This window comes from Diabrotica undecimpunctata, chromosome 8, assembly GCF_040954645.1.
Source record: "Diabrotica undecimpunctata isolate CICGRU chromosome 8, icDiaUnde3, whole genome shotgun sequence".
Lineage (NCBI taxonomy): Eukaryota > Metazoa > Arthropoda > Insecta > Coleoptera > Chrysomelidae > Diabrotica > Diabrotica undecimpunctata.
The window spans coordinates 87,834,588-87,860,041 of NC_092810.1; the positions used below are offsets into that span (position 1 = coordinate 87,834,588).

The window sequence follows — 25,454 nt, forward strand, 5'->3', positions numbered from 1 at the left end:
GATATGCCTGTTTCTTGTTGTGCACTGCATTAGCGATGTCATTTCGCCACCACAATGGAGTATCCTTTTTGTTCCTTTGGATCGTGCCGAGTACTTCATAAGCTGCTTAAGTTTGTTAATTTTTGGCTAAGCCGTAACTTATATAAAAATGATGTTGAGTCGTTTTGTATTGCATCAATATTGTATTTGGGTGGATTCATTTCCAGTTTTTTTGATTGTGCTGGTTGGTTGTCATTTCGATGTAGTGGTTGCCGTCGATACTGTAGGTAACATTTTGATCTTACCATATAGTGGTCAGTTCCGCACTCCTGTCCTCTTAGCACTCTTACGTTTTCTACTTGTATGTGTGTTTCTTGTTTTTCGATAACATAATCTATAATTGACTTAATGTTTCTTGTTGGTTGGACCGAGGTATACTTATGTATATTTTTATGATGGTAGAATCTGTTTACACTTTTCGGAGAGTGCTGTTCACAGAATTGCATTGAATGTTCCCCATTTTCATTTATTTTTGCATCTCCGTATTTACCTATGACTAAGTATGTCATTTGTTTTTTTTCCTGTATAAGCATTAAAATGTCCCAACAGTACAATTTCTTGGCAGCTATTTATATGTTCAATGAGTTCTGATAAGGTTTCGTAGAATATTTGTTTATGTACCTATCTGTTTTTGATGCACTTTCTGATGGCGCATCTTGAAGTCGTACCCATTCCACGTAATAGATACTCTAATAGTTCTCTCATTGATTTATTCCCAGCTTTTCAGGTTTCCTTTTAAGTCGTTTTTTTATCAATATTGATACCCTTGCTTGTGCTCTCTTGTGTTTCTCTACTCTACTATAAATATGTATAAACCTCCAACGTCTCCGCTACCTTGGCCTTTTTTCTTTGTTTCGGTAAACATCTTTTTTATAATTAATAAGTATGTAAAAATTAATATAATAGTTCATATATCATAGAAAGATGTTTTTTTTTTCGACATGTCAATGGCCAGATCAAAATAATATCTTTATTTTATAAAGGAAGTGGCAACACTGGATTACCTAATATCTTTGGTATATTTGGATTTTTTGCAGCGCACTGTACCATTTGACATTTTCCGCAATGATAATGATGATTACTGTTTTTGTTTACTGTACAATACGTAATGTAATCTTTAATGTTGGGATCGAGGATCGGGTGTTCGTATTTCAGATTGGAAGAGTAGGAGCATTGGTGTAATAATATACCATGTGTTTTATAAATCTCTGACTTCATTCCTCAATTATTCGTGACAAGGTTTTTCTCACGTAGGCGCAACGTCGCGGCTTTCAGAATATATTTCGCTTCTGGAACGATCGAAGACTGATAACTAAACGTGATATTTATAAAATTTACTAAATATGTTGTTGTGCCATTTGCTAGTTCCTTTTTTCGCTTTTCTTTGTGTTTCCTATGTATCGTGTGAAGTTTTTACCGCCTTAGCAGATTTGGAAGAATTGCTGGACACGGAAAAAGTTATTATAGATACATTAAAAAATTACATCAAAGCAGAAGAACAAAAGGTTGAGTTATTGAAACGATACGCGGACATATACGAAATCCAACATAATAGGGCTACTGAAGATGTTCAGACGTACGTTTCGAATCCTATAAATGCCTATACGTTAGTGAAGCGGTTGACCACAGATTTGACTGAACTAGAAAATCTTATGGGATCACAGATTAGTAGAGACTATTTAACTAATATTAGCTATTTTAAGGAGAGCCGATTGTTTCCTACCGACGAAGATCTTAATGGTGCTGCTGTTGCTTTAACTCGTTTACAAGATACCTATAGGTAAGTATTCAAAGCAAATATTAAGAAATATATATTCACCCCTTCCCTATAGCCTGTTCAGAAATATAATACCTTACCTACTTAGGGATTTACAATAGAAGTAAGACTTAAAATAATTATAAACCTATTTTTAGATGTGTTGGTCTAGATGTTGGCTATTTGATAAATATTGAGAAACTAATTTTTTTAATTAGGATTTTAAAATTAACTCGAAATAAACACGGTAGCTCAAAAACTATAGCTTATTAAACTTATGTTTTTTTTTCTTTTTGCCTACTGTATTTAAGTAATAAGAATTAACCACAATTTTAACTGAAAATATGTTTATTTTGACATTCAAATCTCCACTGTATTTTGACAACGATTTCTGAAGTAGAAATCAAAACATTAACATAAATGTATTTCCAATTAAAATTATGGTTAGTAACTATTAAATAGAATAGATAACATAGAAATATCTTACAAAATAGGTTCACAACCGTATTAGGTTTGTTTTAATGTTTGAATAAGTATGATTTTTTTTGTAACATATTATTTATGGAATAATCCACTTTTGATAATAGTAGATTAGTTAACCCTTATAAATTTCATTATTTTGGTAATAGAAAGTCGCCATTTGTTTCACACGAGAAACAGTAATCATTTGAATGCTTAAAAATATTTGAAATTTTTAAAACAAATATCATCATCAGTTGGTGCTACAGCCCTTTGTGAGCTTTGGCCTGCCTCAAAACATTCTTCCATCCTTCCCTATCGAGTTCCTGCCTTCTCCATCCCTGCACTCCAATCTCTCTTAAATCTTCCTGCACATCATCCAGATATCTGAGTTTAGGTTGCCTTCTTCTTCTTCTTCTGACCAGTCTATTTAACATAGTTATTTTAGCAGGACCACTTTTACCCATCTGCATAACGTGGCCCACCCATCTTAGACAATTTATTTTGATGGTTTTCACAATATCTGCACCACCAAAAATTCTATAGAGTTAGCCTTCTCCATTAACTCTGCCATACATGGTCTCAATACTTGTATTTCAAATATTCATAATAACTCTTCATCTCGCATCATCATTGCCCATGTATCTGATCCATAAGTGAATACTGGGCATATTATTGTTTTATAAAGTTTGCACTTTGTTTCTCTTGACATACTTCTCGCTCTTAGTTAAGGGCCCAGGCTGAAATAACAGTGATTAGGCATGCATATTCTTTTTCTTATTTCTTTAGAGATGTGTTGTTTTTGCAGTCCACCAGATAATTACATGGTTACACTTTATAAGTTATTTTGTTGCATTCTTGATATAGCCAGCATGTATTTAGTTTTCTTGTATGATATGTTCTTCTTGTATGTATATTGTCTTGTACATAAGTCCCATGTTTTCTCTGGCATTTTTATTACTTATAAAAGCTGCAACTGCTTCATTTAGGGTTCTTCCAATCATTATGATACACTCAGCATATGCCATTATTTGTATATTACAGCTATATATCTTACCATTTTAGTTTATTCCGAAGGTTAGGTTGAACAGCCTATATGATAAGGCATCTACCTGGTAATATGTTAATTTTAAATGATTCTGAAACATCCCCTTGTACCCACACTGTACATTTGACTTTCCTCATTGCCATTTTAGTTCTACCATTTCTTTTTGACATTACAAATTTGATCATAGCCGAATATAATTGGGGTGTGTCAACAGTATTGTACTCTGCTGTAAAGTCTACAAAATCGTAATGGCAGTCTATGTTGTACTCTATCATTTTTTCTAATACTTATTAATATTTGTCTAATGGATGATATGTGATCAATAGTAGATTTGTTTATCAAAAAGCCTCTTTGACAGGATCCTGTTATATTTTCAGTATAGTAAATGATGCAGCAATTGTAATATTTTTTTTGTATCAAAAGTCTAGGTACAGATTAATGCATGGATTGGAGTTTTTGCTAAAATTTTGCCTGAATTCCTGTAAGAGTGTAAGAAACACATTTGTACCAAACTGATTGAGTAGCAAGTTGTTTATTTGGAGAAAGTTAATTTTGTGTCAGTTTTGGAACATAGAAATTCTTTTTCGGATTTCCAAAAGACTTCTATTGGTTAAATTCATTTATCTTGATTTTAAAATAATTTTTAATAAAATTACTATGTACACATAAAATCATTTTCATTTCATTTTTTAACATTCAATAACATACAATAAGCCATTTGGCTGCAGTACCTCCAGTTTTTAAGGGCATTACATACAAAAACCGGTGGCGCACCCAGGGGGGGTTTTGGGTGGTTAACCCCTCCCCCCCCCCCGAGGGCACTATTCTGACACTGTTACTCACAAATTTTAAGAACTCAAAATGGAGGTAGCGTAAAAAAATTTTGGTGCCCAACCAAAACACCCCCCCTCTACAGGAAAATTTTGGTGCGCCACTGAAAATAATGAAAAAACATAACAAAGTAGTTTGAGTTCTGTTTTTAAATTAATTAAATTAAATCAATTACTGCTACATATTTTACTTTTTTTGAAATTGGGATTTAAGAATACCATAATACCATACCACTGATATAAATAAATTTATACATTGGTATATAAGTTTATTATTAATTGGATATGAAAAATCATAGTAATGTTTTTCTGAAAAATGGTGAAAACATTGAAATAGTTGCACAAAGTAAGAGTCATGCACAAATTCAGAAATTACTATTACACAGTCTTTGTGTCAGTGAGGTCCAGTTTGTGGGAACTTTAGAAAATAGTACTCTATATCATTCATCAGAATTCTTCAAAACAAATTACAAAATATGGGAAATTGTGTTGATGCCAAAGAAATAACAAGGAACTATTGGAAAGACAGAACTGCATTGTGGTTTGAAAAATTAAAAATAAATATTCTAAAAAAAACAGTCATTTTCGTGATATTTTCTAGCCGCCAGATGAGCGAAAAACTTACATGTGCGTGTGAGTAAAAAGCGCTATAGGTAAGCTGCAGTACGAGAATGAGCGTATGTCGACAGCTTTCGCTCCTCGATCGCAGCGATTCCATTGGCTCAAACAGAATCACGTGACCTGACGATACCCAGGCTGTTGTGTTTCAAATTAATTGTACCTCGTTTTATAAAAAAAAATATAATGTCAGGTAATAAAGTATGTTATTTTTGCAAAGACGATGGAAAAATTATTTATTTTTCGTAATCAAAAAGCGTTTTACAGGTGAAGAGTTCTTATTCAGTTTTTTGCGTTTTCCTAGAATTAGAGTCAGTTCAAAACCTAGGGTATGAAATGTCATGGTGTTTTGGTTTTGATTTTTGGCAACAAATGATAGGCATTTGAAATATGCCTAAAAACGCTGAAAAGAAACTTTCACATTACAAACGATATAAAACATTTTAAACTGTTTATTTTCGATTACACAAGTACATGTACTACATAACTTCAGCTACACATTTCACCCAATACCGTTTTCGATTCGAAGTATTTTCCGTGACATGCAATCGTTTGTAATGTGAAAACTTAAATTCAGCATATTTTAGGCATATTTCAAATGCCTCAAATTTGTTGCCAAAGATTTCATACCATAGATTTTGAAAATTGGGCTTTAACAATAGAAATTCCATATTGAATGGTTAATGAAAGTGATAATTTTTAATGATCTCATTAGAATCTTAAAAAATGGCAATTGCGCAATATTTATTTAATCAACACTTTTATAGAAACTGACTTCAATTGCGACAAAATGCAAAATTGCATAAAAAAGCTGCACTCTTCACTGTTAAAACGTTTTTTGACTTTTGTCGATAGGACACTTTGATCAAAAGATATAGAATGTTTACCGTCGAGTTGATACATACAAATTTTGTTTAAAATTGATTTCGCGAGAGCGGTTGTCCTTAAAAATCGGCGGTCGCTTCAAACGTTGTTTCTGAGAGAACGGTTCATTTTCACAAAAACTGCTAATAAATATGTTTGTTTAAAATAATCTCAGCTACATTTTTTATTTGAAATTTTTTTTTTCGCCGGCCTGCAAGTTCTTGGTAAATCGATTTGTTCCGTTTTCCTCACTACGAGGAGGGGTCGTTTTAGGGGAAAGTCAGGGAGTAGGAGTAGTAAACTTTTTTGCATATATTTGGGGTACCAAAATTAACATTTTCAGCAAAATTTAGCTTGTCCGTTCGGTTTTTATAGGTTCAGTGGCATTTTGGTCTCTGATGACACTAGTATAAATAAATAGATTTATTTATAACAAAACTAAAGCATCTTTGGTAATACGTTTTTTAGACGTCTCTGTTCGAGTTCCATCAGATTAGTAAAAAAATGAAGAAAATTGCTCCATTGGAAGCCGAGAAAATACATTTTTTACGTGTACCGATTTTGAACTTTGAAATTCAATTTTCATCAACATTTGTACCTCATTAACGAGGTCAGCTGTATTTCAATTTTAAAGCTTTACCGACGATTCTCCAGAAATGTGAATTGAATCAATATTTTTTTACATAAACTTAGAATATTCAAAATTAAAATGACGTAAATTACATCCCCTAATTGTTATAAACAAATAAACTGTGAATTAAAAAAAAATTGACCTAGATCAATTTTTTTTCTTTTTATATTCGTAAAAAATATACTCTTTCTTAATATATAAAAATAAATATTTTACAAGCAATAACAAAAAATGTTATTCTATTTGTTTATATGTAAAAAATTAACATGCCTTTGTAAAAGTGTTTTTCAATAATAAATATTGTTTTTCTTTATTTTTTTTTACTATTTTTAAAGAAGAAGACTCACTCTTTTATTTGGAAACCGAAAAATTGTTCTAACTGCATTTTTTCTGACTTAGGTTATTGTAAAAAACACCTGTCTGGGATAAACAAATAGAATAAAATTCAACAATTCAACAAATCGCTTTGAAATTTTTATCATCTATCAAGCATTACACGACCCAACTTTGAGAAAAATATCAAAGCCTTAGAACAATTTTTACAATAGTTACAAATAGATTATAAATGACAAATAGGTACATCAATTTTTATAAAATGCCTTCAAAGCCTTATTTTTTTCAATGATAACATAAAATCGCCAAAAATTACATTTTTTCCCACTAATTTGTTTATAAATAAAAATTATAAGTAAATCTCACACAGGAAACAGTTGGAATATGTTTGTATAAGTATTAGGTATACCTCTTTTGAATCCATAAAAAGAGCACTAGTAAAGAAGTCTCACTAATACAATGGATTCAGTCAATGCTAAAAACGAGAATCATCACTGCTAGTATTGGAGGAGAATCTGTGACTGTGACAGCGGTAAAGGGGTGCCCTCAAGAGGGAGTATTATCGCCTCTGCTGTGGTCTTTGGTTGTGGATGACCTTCTCACTAAGTTGCATGATTCTGGTTTTATAACCCAAGGTTACGCAGATGACCTAGTTGTTACAATTAGAGGCAAGCATGACCAGACTATATCTAGTCTCATGCAAACTGCTCTTAACGAAATTAAAAGTTGGTGCTCGAAAGAGGGCTTAAATGTCAACCCCAGTAAAACGACTTTGATACCTTTCACAAGGAGACGTAAATACAATTTACAGGCTCCAACTATGAATGGCATCACATTAGACTATTCCAAGGAAGTAAAATATCTGGGGGTAACCCTAGATCAAAAACTCACCTGGAATAGTCATTGAAAAAATTTTATCCAGAGCTTTGATGGCAAGTTGGACCTGCCGCAAGATGTTTGGAAAAACTTGGGGCCTACAACCGAAAATGACTCTTTGGTCATATAAAACAATAATTAGGCCCACGGTCACATACGCATCATTCGTATGGTGGCCAAAAACAACAAACAACAGCTAACGCCAAGCTGCAAAAAGTGCAGCGGCTAGCTTGTCTGGGAATCACAGGGGCAATGTCAACATGTCCCACTGCAGTTCCAGAGGCGATGCTGAACCTTCCTCCCTTGCAGTTCTGCATAAGGAGGGAGGCAGTAACTACCGCCTTAAAACTGCGACAGACACAAATAATGAAACCTGGAGATCTAGTTGGCCACCTGAAAATCTTAGAAGAAATTCCATTGGATTCTAAGGACATGCCGACAGATGCTATGCCAGTCAAATTCGACTTTGAAACACCCTTTGAAGTGGTCATAAAAAACCACCAAATGGGTGAAGAAATTGAACCAAAAGTGGAAGAAGGTTCACTCGTATGGTATACGGATGGAACTAAGATAGATGAAAGGGCAGGAGTGGGAGTTACTGGGCCCAATTTCAGGCTATCTAAATCTCTTGGAAACGCCCCAACTATCTTCCAGGCAGAAATACATGCTATAGACATAAGTGCCCAAGAATGTCTCAACCGAGACACCCGTAGGGCAAAAGTCCTTATTTTATCAGACAGCCAAGCCGCCTTAAAGGCTCTAAAAATGAGGAAGCTGACAGCCTCGCAAAAGAAGGAGCTAATACCCCATTCCAGGGTCCGAAACCCTTCTGTGGACTATCGAAAAGCCACATCAGAGAGGAACTCCGTACCTGGGAACTCAATCAACTAAGATCATATTGGTCTAACACACCAGGACAAAGGCAAGCAAAAAGGCTCATAAAAGTGTCCCCTACTGCAACAAACCGCCTTCTCGAAATGAGTAAAAAAGATATCAAAATGGTCACTGGCCTTCTCACTGGTCACTGCCCTCTGAGATATCATCTCAAGAAGATGGGCAAATCAGATAGTGAGAACTGTCGTTTCTGTCACAATGAAAAAGAAACGGCAGAACATATACTATGCAACTGCGTAGCACTGTTCTGCAAAAGACTAAAATTCCTAGGAGAGGTCAGTCTGGGGTCCTCTGACATAGGAAACAAGTCACCTAGGAAGCTAATCAACTTCATCAGAAGTATTGGCATTCTAGAGTTTAACTAGATTAAGGTATGCACAAAAGATCTCTATAGGTCGAAGTGCGGTGAGGCCGCATGGCCTTAACGACCTCACATAATCTAATCTAATCTAGGTATATATCAAAAACCTTTCAGTATCCTGGCTTTTTGAGTGTCACGAACAGGGTATATTTTTGCCTTATTACTCTGAAATATTATGACTGTGAGCCTGATGGTGATGTTACGGAACAGACCAACCTTTAAGGTCTCTTGCTGGGACAACATTTCAAGTTTATATATCATACCACTAAATCTTTCCAAAGTAAGCTAAAAACTAAAATATTACTCAATAATCACTTAAGCTTCGATTTTTAAGCGTATTTAATGAGAAATGATCAAACTAACAGAAAATTGATTAAAAAACTTGGTCTTAAGCTGATTGTAATAAGCCTGAAATTGATAAATACTTGAACTAATATTTTTATTTGACTTGGCAACTTGACTTATCATGACTACTTGAATTCTGTTTTTGTAGCTGCTATGAAGAATAAATTAACAGTTCAACCATTCCTGGAGGTGGCGGAACGAATAAATTCGTTTCACTTTTACACTACAGTTTTAACATCAAGATTACTCCCTAAATTAAATTTGTAGCAGCTGTTAGTTGTCTCCATACATGGCCAAAATATTGAAGTTTTCTTACTTTTATCTCATCAACTATCTCCGTTCCTTTTGATAATTTTCATAATAGTTCTTGAATGGTAATTCTAAATATGATATTTTGAAGTCTTCTATGCAACCACATCTGCATGGCTTCTATATTTTCATCATGTATGTAATAAGGGAGACCATACCATATATGATAATGGTGAATATATAACATTTCAGTATATGAATTTTGAGATTTATATTTATAATTTTATTGTTACCGAATTATTTCATTCATCTAGTAGCAATCAAACCTAATTTCTGGACTACTTGTTTCTTTTGTAACGAGCAAATCTATTTATTTGTAACATCAAATATTTTGGAAAACCATGATTTTGTTGCTATGGATGTAAGAGTGACTTAATTTTATAAAATATGAAGAATTTGAAATATTTTTACCACTACTTAACCTCTTTTTCTGCAATTATCATTATTAATAAGTTCTTCATAAGTTCATGAACATCTTTCATTTTAACTGTTAATGTTTTATTATATCTTGTAACATTCGAACAACCCATCAGAAACGGTGGGTGCCAGTGTATAACCATCGAACGACCCATCAGAAACGGTGGGCGCCAATGTGTAATAAAATAATATTACTACTTCTAAAAGTTGGGAGCCAATTTATAACAATAAAACTCAAAACTGTCTTTGGGAGCCAATTATTAGGCTTCGTCTAACTCAGTCGATCAGGTGTGAGAACGTCTTATCTTGACAGTAGCGCACCTAGAATTTGCCTCTGGGGTGGGGGTTTGGTTGGTCACCAAATTTTTTTTATTATGTTACCTCCATTTTGAGTCCTTAAAATGTGTAAGTAACAGTGTCGGAATAGGGTCCGGGGGGGGGGGGTTAACCCCCAAACCCCCCCCCCTCGGTGCGCCACTGTATCTTGAATGTAAATGAGTTTGGCTGGGATAAATAAACCAAGATATTAACTAATCATATTTATTGTACAAAAAAATAAAATTGAATTTTTCATATTACATAAAAACAAATTATCAAGAAATTTGTCATCGCTATGTCTGGTATACATCACGAGGTCCAGGAAGTTCCACCCAACAAGAGGGAACAAGAAAAATTTATATAGACCAAAAAATTATAATAATAAACCTTGAGTTAGCGACTGCATACATTTTAAATTTCCTTGCCATAGAAAAACAATTTTTTGAAAGAATATAGTGGATGGCAAGCGTGATTAAATGAATATAATTATTATTAAAATAAATTAGTTAAATTATATTAAAGATTCTAATTGCATATAGACGATTAAAAATGTTAAAAGAAACACATGGTGTGTAGGTTAAGGTTAAAAAAAAAAAAAGAATAAAAAAATTACTAGAAATTGTTGATATTGTTCATGAAAAGATTGGATATTGGTAAAATATTAAATGTAAAGAATTATAAACTTGCCTCAAAGGAAAGATTGAACAGTAGAAATAAATTTACGATAGAAACACGTATTTTTATAGATAAAGGATAATTATAAAAAGCACTCCCTACTTTGAAATAAAACTGACATGCCATAAGTCAACTGTTGGCAACTGACAAATAAGGTTTGTCGACTAGAGTAGAGCATAGATATTTTATACTGTTCTATGTCTACGGTATAGAGCAGACTTTAATCGAATACAGGAAATATAATTGAATTAAATGAACATTGAAAATTAAAAATAAAGATTATGACAGAATATTTAGTAAATAGAAAGTTGGTCGAAGAGTCGAGCGCCAACTATTTTTACAATAAAAATAAAAGAGAAAGTTAATAAATGAATAAAATCGAAAGAAATTGAAATAAAATTATTATTTGAAGAAAACTAACAAACATGTGACGTTTATAACGTTATTATATTATTGTACTGTCTTTAATTTAAGCCCATATAAACTCGTAGTAAATTAAACAACAAAAAAACATATAAAATCGATAGCATTTAAGTCATATTTGAATAGTGGTAAACGAAGCACTTTTCTACGATCTTTAGCTATTTTATTCGTAACATTTTTTTAGACTTTAGATTACCTTTAAAAGCTTTGTTTTCATTTTCAAATTATTAGTAATTTTTTAATAATAACTTTTCTCTAAGAGGTTCATGGAAGTTTTCTGTTAATTGCAAGTGGAAATAGCATTGTCCGTAACGATAACAGCATTTTCCGAATAATTATAAGGGGTGTTGATTCGAGAATACAAAAAGTAAATAGGTACCTATCTACTTACCAAAAGCCTACTACTGAAAATGAAACTAAATCCTTTTGTTTTAATCGGAGATGAACCTTTCCATCACCTTTTCGTTGAAGTCAGCAATTCCTCCGACTAAAGTTTTTTCGAGTCACAACATGGCAAGCGCCGTCAGTTTTTCTTCTTACATTGTAATCCTTTGAAACGTCTTTTATTTTATAGTAGAGAATAATATTTCACTTTCTGCAGTTGTCATTGGCATCGTTATTAAAATAATAAAAACTTTATACACAAAATGTTGAATCCAAGCCATATGACACTATTAAATTTAAATACGTAGGTAACCAACATTTTCGTTTTCTTGTGTTATTTCTGGCCGCGAGAAGAATACTGTCAATTCCAATTTAAGTGCATATTTTTTAACTATTTGAAATGCATTGCAGAAGATATCAGTGTTTTAGTTGTAGGTATCTAGTTCCTTTCTATAATATTCATAAGATACTTAATTTGAAATATAATATTGTCACAAGTTTCTCTTGCAGATAAATTCAAATTTTTCTCATTTCGTACCCGTCTCTTCGGTCTCCTCGATTCTTGCATATTTTCTATTACAGAGAGTAGTAGGCTGTTTCTAATGTTAACAACTATTTTTTCAAAACTGTCAATATTGCAATTTCACAGAGTCCGTTTCAATTTTCTGCAGTTTCTGCATAAATAATGTGTCAACATGTGGCGTTATTTTGTAAAATAAATCCAACCAGGTGGTCTCAGTGTTATGTATTATCGGATTTTCGGACTCAATATTTTCAAAAAAATTCCAGGATTCGCTCTCGATTTTCAAATACAGTTTGTATCGCTCTAGACTGAAAATGTCCTTCGTTTTTCAATTCGTTTGTTCATCACTTGCTTTAATGCTGTTGTTAGAGCGGATATGCCGTATATATTACCTAAAAATATACGGACACTTAGCAATAATTTGTTAAATTGGTGCGTCTAACAATATATTATGTGCATTTTGGTAAATATCTCGGATTTTAACATTAATTAATCGCAACTGTCCATGCATTACAGCAGCATCGTCGTAAGTCTTTGTAATTAATTTGTCGGGCCAAGCTTTTAAGCAGGATTAATTTGTTTCAAAATACAGGTCGATATCCCAACAGCGACTTGACTTTCCGGATTTGAGGAACCCCAAAATCGCTCATGTATTTTCCCGCCAAAAAATAACGAAGGACTAATACCGTCTGAGTTTGCGTAGAAACATCTGCTGTATCGTCTACCATTAGTGCAAGAAATGAAGATTGTTTTATTTCACTTAAAAAAAACATATACATATGGCGTAATAGACTTGGGAAGGTCGAGGCTCTTTTATAGGGCTGTAGCACCAATGATGATGATAAAAAACATACATATACGTATCTGAAGCATACAGCTCATTTTGTATAGGCACCTTTAAATTATTTAGCTTATTTTAAGTGAATAGTGTGGAATCTATATTTTTAGTGTAATAACTAGTTCTAAAAACACACACTTATTAATCAACTCCTCAGATCCATTATGACCACGTAGTACGTAGTTCAATAATAGTCTTGCTTTACGTGGTCGTAACTACTCTTAGCACAGAACTAAGGTTTAGTTTCATTAATTCACACACGCTCATTGCCATTTCTTAACACTTCAACTTAATTTTATCAACACAAAACAATTACGTAGTCCGTATCTACGCGTAATACTAAACCAATCGTATGGTAAGTTTTTCTGAGAGCTGCTTTGTAAACGCCCGTATAGGCCCCAAGTATAGGACTTTCGAAGCCCGATGGGCTTCGAAAATATTTTAGGTTTTGCCATCGAGTTAGAATCAATGGAGAGGGCATCACGTGACTAAAAACGACCTCACTTCGGCCATATTGTTTTGACACTTTTGACAGATCGTATATGTTTATTTACGTTTGCTGTTTTTCGAATATTTTTTATATAATACTTTTATAGAAACTGTAATAATATATTGTGATAGTGCATAATAATGGTTTCTTGTTCTCAACGTAGTTGCAGTGGCAGAAGCAATGTTAATAAAAAATCTTCAGGAATAACGTTCTACAGGTTAGTATACAAATATGTAAAGAAAGTAATGCCCGTACTTCAGAGAATAAATTAATAGTATTTGACTGTATTAATTTATCTTTATTTGTATAATATATCGTGTTTTTAGTGTTTACCGCGGGATAAATAAATCATAGTTTATTAAAAATGTATTGCACTTTTTAGATTATGATTAAATCTTCTGAATAACTAGTCATATTTTTATAGTAGTTTTAATATTATTGAGTCCGGCCATGATCCCACCGCCATATTGGTATCACCGTTAGCCACGCCTACCTACGCCGTTTTTAATACACACGTTAATATGCTCATAGCTTCTCCATAGATTCTAACTCGATGGGTTTTGCATATAGTTTCCATGGTAACCGCATGCCTTTATCGGGCGTTATGAAATCAGCCCATATAGTGTAGACGCTCAAAAAAAAATGTATAATTATTGTAAAATTTACTTTGATTAGGTAAATATATTTTAATGGAATAAAGTTTCATCAGAAAAGAGAATGATTGTTCAACAGAAAGTTGTAAATATGAAATATGAAACTGTGATATATAATTAATTGTTTGTACATAATTTTTCTAGGGAGGGCGGCACCCCGTAGCGTTCCCTCATCAAATATTACAAAAATATATGAAGTCATTTCTTTTCGGTCTTTATTTTTTTTTCGCTCGATTTTATCGGCAGAAATTTTTATTCTAGTAGATAAGCCTCCTATGAAATTTTATTTATTTGGATACTTACGTCTTGCTCCAGTTTTTTAACAAAATGACATTCGTAGACGGTTTTAATATAGATTATAGATAATGTATTTGTTTTCTCTCATGTTTCATCGTTGTATATTAGCAGTGAATTCCGATTTTGCTTTTCCTAAGGAAAAGCATTGGTATCTCTATTAAAATAAAAGACATTTACTTTTTGTCTTAGTACATTTTGCATGTGTTTTCGGTACGTAGATATATACTAAATAAATTCCTTACGTGAACTGTAGTACACTGTGTCCACTTATGATTTTCTACAGATTAGGCCATTTTTGGCCCTTTATCGTGCTGTCAAACATCCCAATAAATAGGTATATTATAAAATTCTAAAGTTATAGTTTAATTCATTGTTTTTTAATTAATTGACATACCTACATAGAATTTAACTTTCACATGAACAAATGTTCTCCATGTTCGGTTACACGTTTTGTAAAGTTCTTACCCTGTGTACATGTACACATTTAGGCATTTATCACAAATCATTTTATACACAACTTCACAACTAACAACAGTTTGTATCATCTTTATTTTAAATACAGTACATAAGTAACTTTGAATGAAATACGTGAGAAGTTTTTTCTTTTGCTTGTTAAAATAATTCCAAAATTAACTTCAATGGCACGTCATTTTCGGCATTGACGAAATGCCCCTAAAGATGCTCTAGGAAGCGAAAGTACTTGGGCAAGATTTAATTAATAACTAGCGGACCAACTCGACATCGAGGTTTGATGTAAGTTTTGCTGATATTTAAGAGGGGCGGAGTCTAACGATCCATCGTTTCCGTCGCCTGGTGTAAATGTTCCAAAAATCCTAAAAATAAACTGTATCGACGCCAATTTTTTTAAATTGAAAATCACTACAGTAGTTTCTTAGGATTTTCAGGAAGATTTACATTAGGAAACGGAAACAATATGATTGTTAGACTCCGCCTCTCTTAAATAAAAAACGGAAGTAAAACCGGAAGTAACTTTTTTTTGCATATTTTAGATTGTAAAATGCCACGTTTAAGAAAAAGAAGTCGGTTTGAGAACTCTAACTAACTAACTAAATTTATATTTAAATATTATTTAAATTTAAAAAATACAGAAAACAGTATGGTGCTCCGCGCTAGTCTACACTACCGCCTACTGTTCCACTTTTTTGAGAATACGCCACAATTTTACTTTATAATAAGTTTATTTTTTATTTATTTATTTAAAATAAACCTAATTTAAAGTAAATTTGTGGCTTATTCCCAACAAAATTAATAATATATTTCTAACTAATAAATTAAAAACAAAGTAATGCTTACCTCATTATTTAATTCTTTAAGTATTAAACTCAAAACGTAGTCTAAATCTCTAATTATCAATCACAACCCCTCACACCCGCTGCACTTGTTGGAAACAGAATACTTTCTAACTAAACATAAAAATAAAAAAATACCAACTCATCAGATAGTGTAAAACAGACCCCATAAATTAAAATCGGAGACAGGAGGATCCCGAATTTTGAGTGGTCATTATCGTTATTCCTTAAGTGGAAACACTTGTTGGTGCATTCCAGCATTCGAGAATTGACGCGTTGTTGCATTGTGTATAATATTGAATTCCTATACTTTACTATAGGAAAAATTCATTTTATGGCCGCATTTTTAAACCGGTTCGAATTTTTTAAATTTTAAACCTTAGGGGGAATCTACTCAACAATCTGTTTAATTAGTCGAAAAAATTATTCTCCTATCTATCACCGTTTAGGAGGAGTATTGCGCACAAGAAAAGGGCTTAGCCTTTTAGTATATAAGATACTGTGCTCGATATCTGCCTTTAATTTTCAAAGTTCATTATTCGAGCATTCAACCTTATATCAGTTCCAAAATTGACGTGAAAAATTGAAACAATAACATTCCTGTCTACTATATCTATCTACATTTCAAAACGTTAAAAGTGCATTATATTGCAATTGTTCTAGAAAATATAGTATGTTTAGCAATCGTTTATCGCCAACCGCGGTAGTTACATTCAGGCCGTGAAATTAACGTGCATAAAACATGTTTCCTGTAATTTACTGCCTTAAAAAAGTCAGTTTAGTCAGGTGTAATCAAATGTTTTATTGTCACTATATTACAATATTTTCGAGTATTGAAAATTTAAATGATTTTAAATTTTTATTTAAAATCATTTAAGTGATTCTATTTAAATTTATTGTAATGTTTATTTTAATTTATTTAGTCTTCTAATAGTAACACTAAATAACGATACCTAAATATTTAAGAATTGCCTAAGTGGGCTTAGGCACAGAATAATAAACAATTAGAATGCCCACTCTGCTTGTCAAGATAAGTACGCGCATCTCGTTCGCGTAGACGGAATCAGCCATGTTTTAAACGGAACCAGTGCTGTTCAGTGAAATTTTATCTGTTGTGCTTAGAAAAATTAACCCGGTTTAATTTATTTACGGCAACCATAGACATAATATGCACTATTTTATTCGTACTTTTAGTTGAAGAATAGATTAAATTATTTCAAATTTACTAAATTATTAATCTCTAAAAATTTAAATTACAGTTCTGTCGTAGCTTGTCACAAATTTCTTAATTCGAAATATGGCGATAGAGTGCTGACACACTTCAAAGGCGGCGTCTGAGAGTGAGCATTCTGATTGTTATTTATTATGCGGCTTAGGTACTTCCTAACTCTAAAACGGATTTCACCATACGCTAAGAATTGTCTAAACCGCTTAAGCATTATCTTATGGTAGGATACGTTTTGCGATCTACCTATTTAAACATTTTAGGTATTACTTATAGTTGAAAATGAGGTTGTTTTTAAAATTTTGACGGATGTACTTACTTATGAAGTTTGTCACTAACTTGCTACTTACCTTAATTTGTATGTTGTTGTATTTTTGTATTATTTTATATTAGTAAGTGTTGTTTTGGTATGGAAGCACTACAATTTATCGAAAACCTGGATCGGTTCAAATCGTCATCTGATTCTTAACCAGAAACAGAAAGTGTTGCTTTGGTCATGATATGGAAGCACTCAAATTTATCGAAAACCTGGATCGGTTCGAATCGTCATCTGATTCTTAAGAAGAAACAGAAAGAATACCTTGAGTTATCACGAATCGACCAAATTATTTTGAAACTTTGTAACGATGTGGATGTTTTTCCACGGTTTCGAATATCCAAAACAACATGTTTTTATGTGTTGGAACACATAGAAAATGATTTGGAGTTTATTACAGACAAGTATGTGCAAATTTAAATACAGAATGTTAATATATTATATTTCATTTCTTTTTCAGAAACAATTGTTTATCACCCATAAATCAGATATTGCAAACGTTGCGATTTTATGCAACTGGAATCAAATTTTACAGTCAGCACCTCACAAGCATGATTTTTGGCTTTATTTGTAGCACCATCTGTTTTAAGCAGGGCTATTTTAATTTTTTACAACTAACAAATAGAAAAAGTAAGGTTTGTGAGGGAGGGTGGTCCAAATGTTCGAAACATACCTCGGTCCTAGAAAGTGGGCAGAACCGCCTTCCAGCTCCGGTTAGCAGGAGTCCTCCAGCGTGGCCACGATGATATTCGAGACCGCGCGCTGGGTTGTTCGGACACCGTCGCCGTCAATGCCAGAGACCTACCTGCTAAAAAAACACCCTCAGCGATGAATTACCGGCCGTATCGCCTTGATTGGGACGCAACATCGGCACGGCATTCACCCGATCTCTCATTCACAAACAATTCTCACGTATTCTACCACTTTCTCGCTACGTCTGAATTCTTCTCTCCCTCTATTCCCCCCTGTTCATGTTCAATCTGACCCCTTCTCATGCTGCCTTATCTTCTTGCTTGATCCTGGGCACCCTGCTGTCCTTCGGATCGCCTTTCTTCTTGTTCCTTTCTCTCAAAACATTTGCGTCAGGAAGTAATCCAAACGCCGGTGCCAGCAATCCATCCATCTTCTCAGATTAGGAATCAACGACTTCGTCCACTGCGCCACCCTTCTCATCTCGTTCTATTCCTCTTGCCACACCATTATGGACCTCTCCCTTTCTTCTTTTTTTAAACGTTCTGTTGCTATGTCTTCATTTCTTCTCTCGTATATTCTTCCTCTTTCCTTCACTAACGTGCATCGACCCGGTGATAACTCCCAACGCCTCGGCAGAGACTGTTCTGTATGCACACGCCACCCTCAATAGACTCTTCCTATCTGCTCGGGTAAGCTGCTTTCTGTACGCCTTTGTTAAAACTGCAATACCCCAGACAGGCGCAGCGTAGAGGACGATCGATTGCCCAACAGAATGAAGGGCCCTCCTCCTCTCAGTTTTGGGCCCTCCGATGTTGGGCAGGTCTTTGAGTCGCCGCTTTTACGTGCTTCCCCCATTTTCCGTTTTGACTCAGAGTCACCCCTGAATACCTTACGCATTTCTTTGGAACCACTCTCTTTCCCGCACATTCGAATGTTATCCCGTCTCTTTTCCTTGGTCCCTTGAGAATTATAGCCTCGCGGTCTTACCCGCAGCCAGTTCTAGCTCATGCATTTTCATCCATTCCTCGCCTTGGTAGCATGTACGCTGTGCACCAAAGATAAGGTCCTCCCTGTCCCGTTCCATTACCAGCATAGCGAGGTCGTCAGCAAATTCGAAAGGGGTTACACCGTCACGTCAACTACTACTCCTTTTTCTATCACAATTTTCCTCTATGACAAATAGTCGGAGACCAAATTCATCAAGTACCTCGGACACCTTCTCTCTCGTAAAGCCTTCATTACGTCTTTCCATTTTAATGTGTTGAAAGCATTCCGGGCGTCAAACAACAGTAGGATTGCCCACCTCTGGTTAACCCCCACCACGCGTAACTCCCGGAACGGAAGACTTCCATCAGCGCATCCACCGCGCTCCTGTTCTTTCTGAAACCGTACTGCCTGTTTCACCGCTTCTGGTGGTATTCCATCGATTCTCGGAGCCTTTCGTGTCCTTAGGGCACTCAACGCTTCGTTGAGTTCGTCTACGGTAAAAGGTATAGCTCGCTCAGCTTCGGCGTCCCGCTGCACTCCGGGTGGAACAGCTCAGGGTAATCTCAAGCTTCCTTTCTAGTGGTATCTCATACAGAGGGTACAGCTTGAACTGGTTCATTACAATTTTGTACCCCTGACCCCAAATGTCATCATCCAACTTTTCAGTTTCTAATGATGCGATGTCACCAGAAACTTTGTTCTCTAGTTTCGAAATCGACAGCATCAGATTAGTGTTAGATCTACTGCTGAAGCATTCTGACCTGGGAGTGTAATCCGTGTGGATCTTCCATCATTACAACAAACTAGATCCAAATCCTCTAGAGAGTCAGCAATTATCCTTCCATTAGCATTAGTAGTTACCTGACTTCCCCAAAGTGCATTATGTGCATTCAGATCATCCATTATAATTGTATTGCCTCTGATTTTATCTATTCGTCCTACCCATCCTTTTAATTCTATTTTTGCCCCAGGATGAATATAAATATTAATAATTGTAATGTCCCAATCTATTATTTTAACTGCTAAAATTTGAATTTTACTGTTATTATTGTTATAAGTATATACTATTTTATGATCCAAACTATTATCAACAGCAGTAGCAATACATCCATAACATCTAATCTATTCAATCGATGTATTTTATACCCTCTTAATTAATAAAAATGATGATTTGTTTTTAACCATGTTTCGTTTAATAATATTACTTTAGAGTTATGATCTTGTATAAAAATCTTTAAACTATTATAATTACTGTTTAAACTTTTTATGTTCCATTGTAAGATGTATGGATTCTTGGGATCCCTCTAGATCTAGTAATTTTCTATTTGTTGATGTTTCATGTGTAATTAGCTTGTTCAAGTAGGTGATTAGGTCTTCCTTATGTCTCCAATTCAGCTTTTATAATATTTCATTCAATGTTTTTTTCAGTTTCCCTCTCTAGTTGTTCCGTACGTGAACATCCAGGGATTGGAATTTTAGACCTTGCTGAGAAGGGTCTCTCTTCAAATCTCCCATTTGGAGATATTAAATTTTGATTATGATGCTATGTGTCATAAGTTTTATTGGACTCATTCATTTTTCTTTTATTTTTGTTCCCGCTATTTTTTGTTTTTTTGCTAAACCACTGTTCTGGGTTACTACGAATATTTTCTATCCAACGCTCATTAATTGGAATTATATCTGTTATATTAACCTGATTTAATAGAGGTGGAAATTCGTCCTGGCTTACTCTAAATGTGTTTTGTTTTACAGTGGAACCTCGATTATCCGTCTCTCTATTAACCGTCACCTCTGTTAACCGTCAGGGTCCATACATAAGTTATATTGACTACATAAGTAAAAATTTAGTCATCAATTCATTTTGTTTGAGCATTGCGATAAACCAAACGAAATTCCTTGAAATGTACACGTGCAGTTATGCTACCACCGCATTTTTTTATGTAAACAATTTTTGTCCTTAGTAAGGGCTCTGGATTAAATTTCAATTTAAATACGTAATGATAAATAATACCGTACTTCTACTATCTGTGTGTCACCATAATTCAGTTTGACTCAAATTCGAACATTGATTGTGTCACTTAGTCGTTTGATCAATTAAGTTTTGAAAAATGGAGCCTTCCACATCTGGAGCATCAAAAAGAAAACGTGTTGTTTTGTCAATTGAAAAAAAAAAAAAATAGAAATTATTACAGAACTAAATAAAGGTGTTTCTGCTGTCGCATTGAGCAAAAAGTATGATGTTCCGAGAACAATAATCAATGATTTAAAGAAAAACGCTGAAGGAATTGAAAAGTATGCTTCGCAAATGGAATCGTTGGATGGTCAGGTGAAACATCGTAAGACAATGAAAAAAGCCACAAATGAATCACTCGACACGGCTCTGTATTTGTGGTTCATTCAAAAAAGAAGCGAAGGTGTTCCTTTGTCTGGACCAATTGTTGCTGAAAAAGCTTTGTTTTTCAACATGAAATTGAATGGCGATTCTCTATTCAAAATAAGCAGCGGTTGGTTCGAAAAGTTCAAAAATCGCCACGGCATACGGGAACTGAAAATCGCAGGTGAAAATTTGAGCGCCGCAAGTATTGAAGTCGTTGACGAATATAAAAGAAAGTTTCAAGCTATGATCGATGAATATGGTTTGACACGCGATCAAGTGTTCAATGCGGATGAAACTGGTTTAAACTACAAAGCATTGCCAACGAAAACACTCGCTGCACTGCCTGAAAAATATGCACCCGGATTTAAAACGCAAAAGCAACGAATCACATTCATGATGTGTTCAAATGCAAGTGGTGACCATCGAATTCCTTTATTATTAATTGTTACAGCAAAAAAAACCACGTTGTTTTAAGGGCATAAATATGAACGCGCTTTCCGTTAACTACTACGCACAACATAATGCATGGATGTCCCAGGAAATATTTGCTGACTGGTTCAAAAAGGTATGTACTGCAAACCAAAATTTGTTTGTCTATTTTTCTAACGTCGTTTTTTACGTTTTTATACCGGATGTTCGACAATACCTGCAAGTTAAAAATTTGCCACCAAAAGCAATTCTGATTTTGAACAATGCACTGCCCATCCTGAAGCTGGTATGCTGAGAAGTGACGATGGAAATATCACGTGCTCTTTTCTACCTGCGAATACAACATCATTGATACAGCCAATGGATCAATCGGTCATTGAAACATTTAAAAGGAAATACAGAAAAAAATTTATTCAAAACCTAATTATAGAAGAAGAATATTCTTTGCCAGAATACTGGAAAGGATACAATTTAAAACACGCAGTCGACAATGCTATGGATGCTTGGGCTGAAGTTTCGGAAGTAACGCTGTAAAGAGCGTGGAATAAATTATGGCCTGAATCAACTCAAGATGAAAATGCCCCCGTGACAGCAGAGCGTGATGCAGTAACAAATGAAGTTATGGCTGAGTCAACTGTTTTGTTTTCATTGCCTAAAGATGACATAAACGAATGGTTACTTTGTGATGAGGATGCAAACGGCTATCGATTGCTTACAGATGATGAAATCGTTGAAATGGCAGCAGAGGCGGACGAAACTGATTCAAAAGCTGACACAGACTTTGACGATGACGATGTTGATGATGCTATTGCAACTCATAAAGATTTGCACAAAGAAGCTAGAGGAGCTGCATACAACAATTCATCGAGTGGTATTCTCGATAAGAAGAAGCAAATAAGGTAGATTTGATGATTTTTCGCCGATTAAGAAATTCAGCTGTTACAAAATGTGAAGTAACAAGAAAACAAACAAAGATTTCGGAATATTTTAAATCAAATTAATTCGACTGTACTAACATAAATGCTTCTAATATTGTCAAATAAAACATTTGAGAGTTAAGATACTATGAATTTTTAATGTTCTGTTAACCGTCTTTTTGATTATCCGTCATACTTTTGGTCCGGTGCCGTGACGGATAATCGAGGTTCCACTGTATTAGCTTTTTATTGGAGACATATTGATATCTTTCACTTGCCTCAAAATAAGAGAGATTATCTAAAGACATAACAGCTTTAATTTTCTGTTGTCTGACATATTCAGGACACTCTTTAAAAGTACTTAAATGAAAATTACTATTACAGTGGACACATTTCATCATACATTCACCTTCATGTGCTTTATCAGCACAATTTTTACATTTTTCATCCCCCTACACTGATTTTTTGTATGACCAAAACGAAAACAATGATAGCATTGAACCACCGGAATCATATATGGCTTTACCCTAAAGGGAATCCCATATAGAAACCTCTTTTGGAATTTGTTTTCCTGAAAAGGTAAACGCAACTGTCTCTGTATTTATATATTTGCCTGAATCATATTTTGATTTTGTTTTGAAACGTCTTACCTCCAAAATTTTAATATTTACTGAGGATGTACCCGAAAAACTAATTAATTCAATATCAGGAATACTCGCATCAACATTATTGACTACACCCCTACAAGTTACTTTATTAGCAGGAATAAAGAGTTCATATCCATCATTTTTAATCTCTATATTTGAAACCAATTTATTAGTACATTCCCATTTCTTAAAAACAACGCTAATTCGGTTTTTACCTTTTTTATTAATTTTTTGTACATTCTCAATTTTCTTATCATGTATATATTTAGCTAGCTTTAAAAAACTATAATTTTCGACGGTATTGTTTTTTGATTCCATATAGATATCGAATGGGTCAGTGTCGGTATACTGATAAGAATATTGTTTTTTGTCATTTTTACTGTCATGCTGATTAGTGGTCTCTGAATTACCATTATTTTCAACAAATGTTTTGTCTAAATTTATATTGCATTCTAAATCTGAATCATCTATCTTACTTATTACCATCTCAACACTAGGGGGCAGACCCCCCATGTGCTATCCCCCATTAATAAGCCTTTTTAAACTTTGTTTTGTTTTCCAATTGATTATATACAATAAAAATTACAAATAAAAATTAAAGTTTATAAGGATAAGAAGTTAGTTACCTCTATTAAGTTTTGTCTTTTTTTTTCCCACCTGCGTTTTGAATTGTAATTCACTTCTGCACAGAACACAGAATTATTATAAAACAACCTTTCTCCACAAAAGCCAAAAAGGGGATTCCTTCCCTTTCTTCAGAATTGAAGTGTGACATGACAGCGTAGACAACTGACAATTAACGTTTGTCGACTGAAGTTGAGAATAGAAATTTATATGTACCATGTCTGTGACATAGAACAGATTGAAGTCAAATACAGGAATTATAACTGAAATAAATGAAAATTAAAAATAAAGATATAAGAATAAATAGGATAGGTAAAGAAATTAGAATAAGAGTTGCTCATAATCAATTTATTATACCACCAATGACCGGTTTCGCATACTATAATTTACTATGCATCTTCAGATCAACGGTACATGGTAAACTAAATGCTGAAAATATAATTACCCGTATTAGGGCGCTGTCTGGTACAAAATCTATAGCAATTATGCCAATATTAAATGTGTGCAATTTATTAAATATGAATTTAAATTATATAATTAAAAATTCAGTGAAAAAATGATTTAGTGAAAATTGAAACTTACATACCGATACAAGGGTTATTATTAAATGTTCGAGAAACCTTAGTTTAAAAATCCTTTATAGTAAACTGGTGACAGGTGATCATCGGTTTTACTGCAACTATTTAACTAATGAAGGGAAAGTTCTTGGGAGTTTAGGCAGAAAGAAATTATTGTGAAGAAAATTCAATTAGAAATAAATTTCAAAAATTCAAATTAAAAAAACATTTATAGGATAAACAGAACACATTCAAAAGACAAAACAGAAATTTAATTTAAGAGGGCGGTAGTTGGTAGGTTGTGCACTGCATTACTTGTGTGAAGGAGGAACTGACACACAGGAATGGATTTTTTGTTGTCTAATAAATTTTGAGAGGTAAAATTGATATAGTTAATGTAGTTCTAGGTTATAGTATGACTTTGATATAGTGACTAAATATTTAAATAGATATTGTAATCTAATTTATGAATAATATTGGCATACTCTTTACAAAGACTAAATGAATTTAAGTAACAATTAAAGAATTGTATTAGAAACTAAATACCTAGATCAGATTTACAATTTCAAAGTTATTAACCAACATTTGGTAATGAAATAATAAGCAAAATAAATATTTAATACAATAATGGAAAACAATTAAAGGTCGCGGCATATTATCATGCACGTATAATTTCCGGCACGTAGCGTTTCCAGTCCAGCAATCGGAATGCGCGTTCACATTTTCATACATAGAACGTTTCAGTTTGGTTCGGTGACGATATGATCTCGCTTTTCGCGACAAAAATTATGTGCAATTACTCTTCTACTTAACGATGAAGAAAGAAAAACTGTAGTAAAAAGAAGGTTTGAAGTACATCCAATGCTAAGAGAACGGAAAAAGGAAGGTGAATATTGGACTTTATACAAAGAATTAATTGATGGCGATGAAAAATATTATGGGTATTTTAGAATGAATAGGAATCAGTTTGAATATATTTTAAATTTAATTA

At 33.7% G+C, this 25,454-nt stretch overlaps 1 protein-coding gene across 1 annotated transcript in view; it reads left to right on the forward strand.

Moving 5' to 3' along the window:
* Nucleotides 1-1,093: 1,093 nt before the first annotated feature.
* The window catches only part of PH4alphaEFB (prolyl 4-hydroxylase subunit alpha-1), a 92,652-nt gene continuing 68,291 nt past the window's right edge, over nt 1,094-25,454 (forward strand). The window contains exon 1 of the mRNA XM_072540568.1: nt 1,094-1,819. Coding sequence (XP_072396669.1) covers nt 1,383-1,819 — 437 coding nt within the window. The 5' untranslated portion in view covers nt 1,094-1,382. The remainder of the gene's footprint in view (nt 1,820-25,454) is intronic.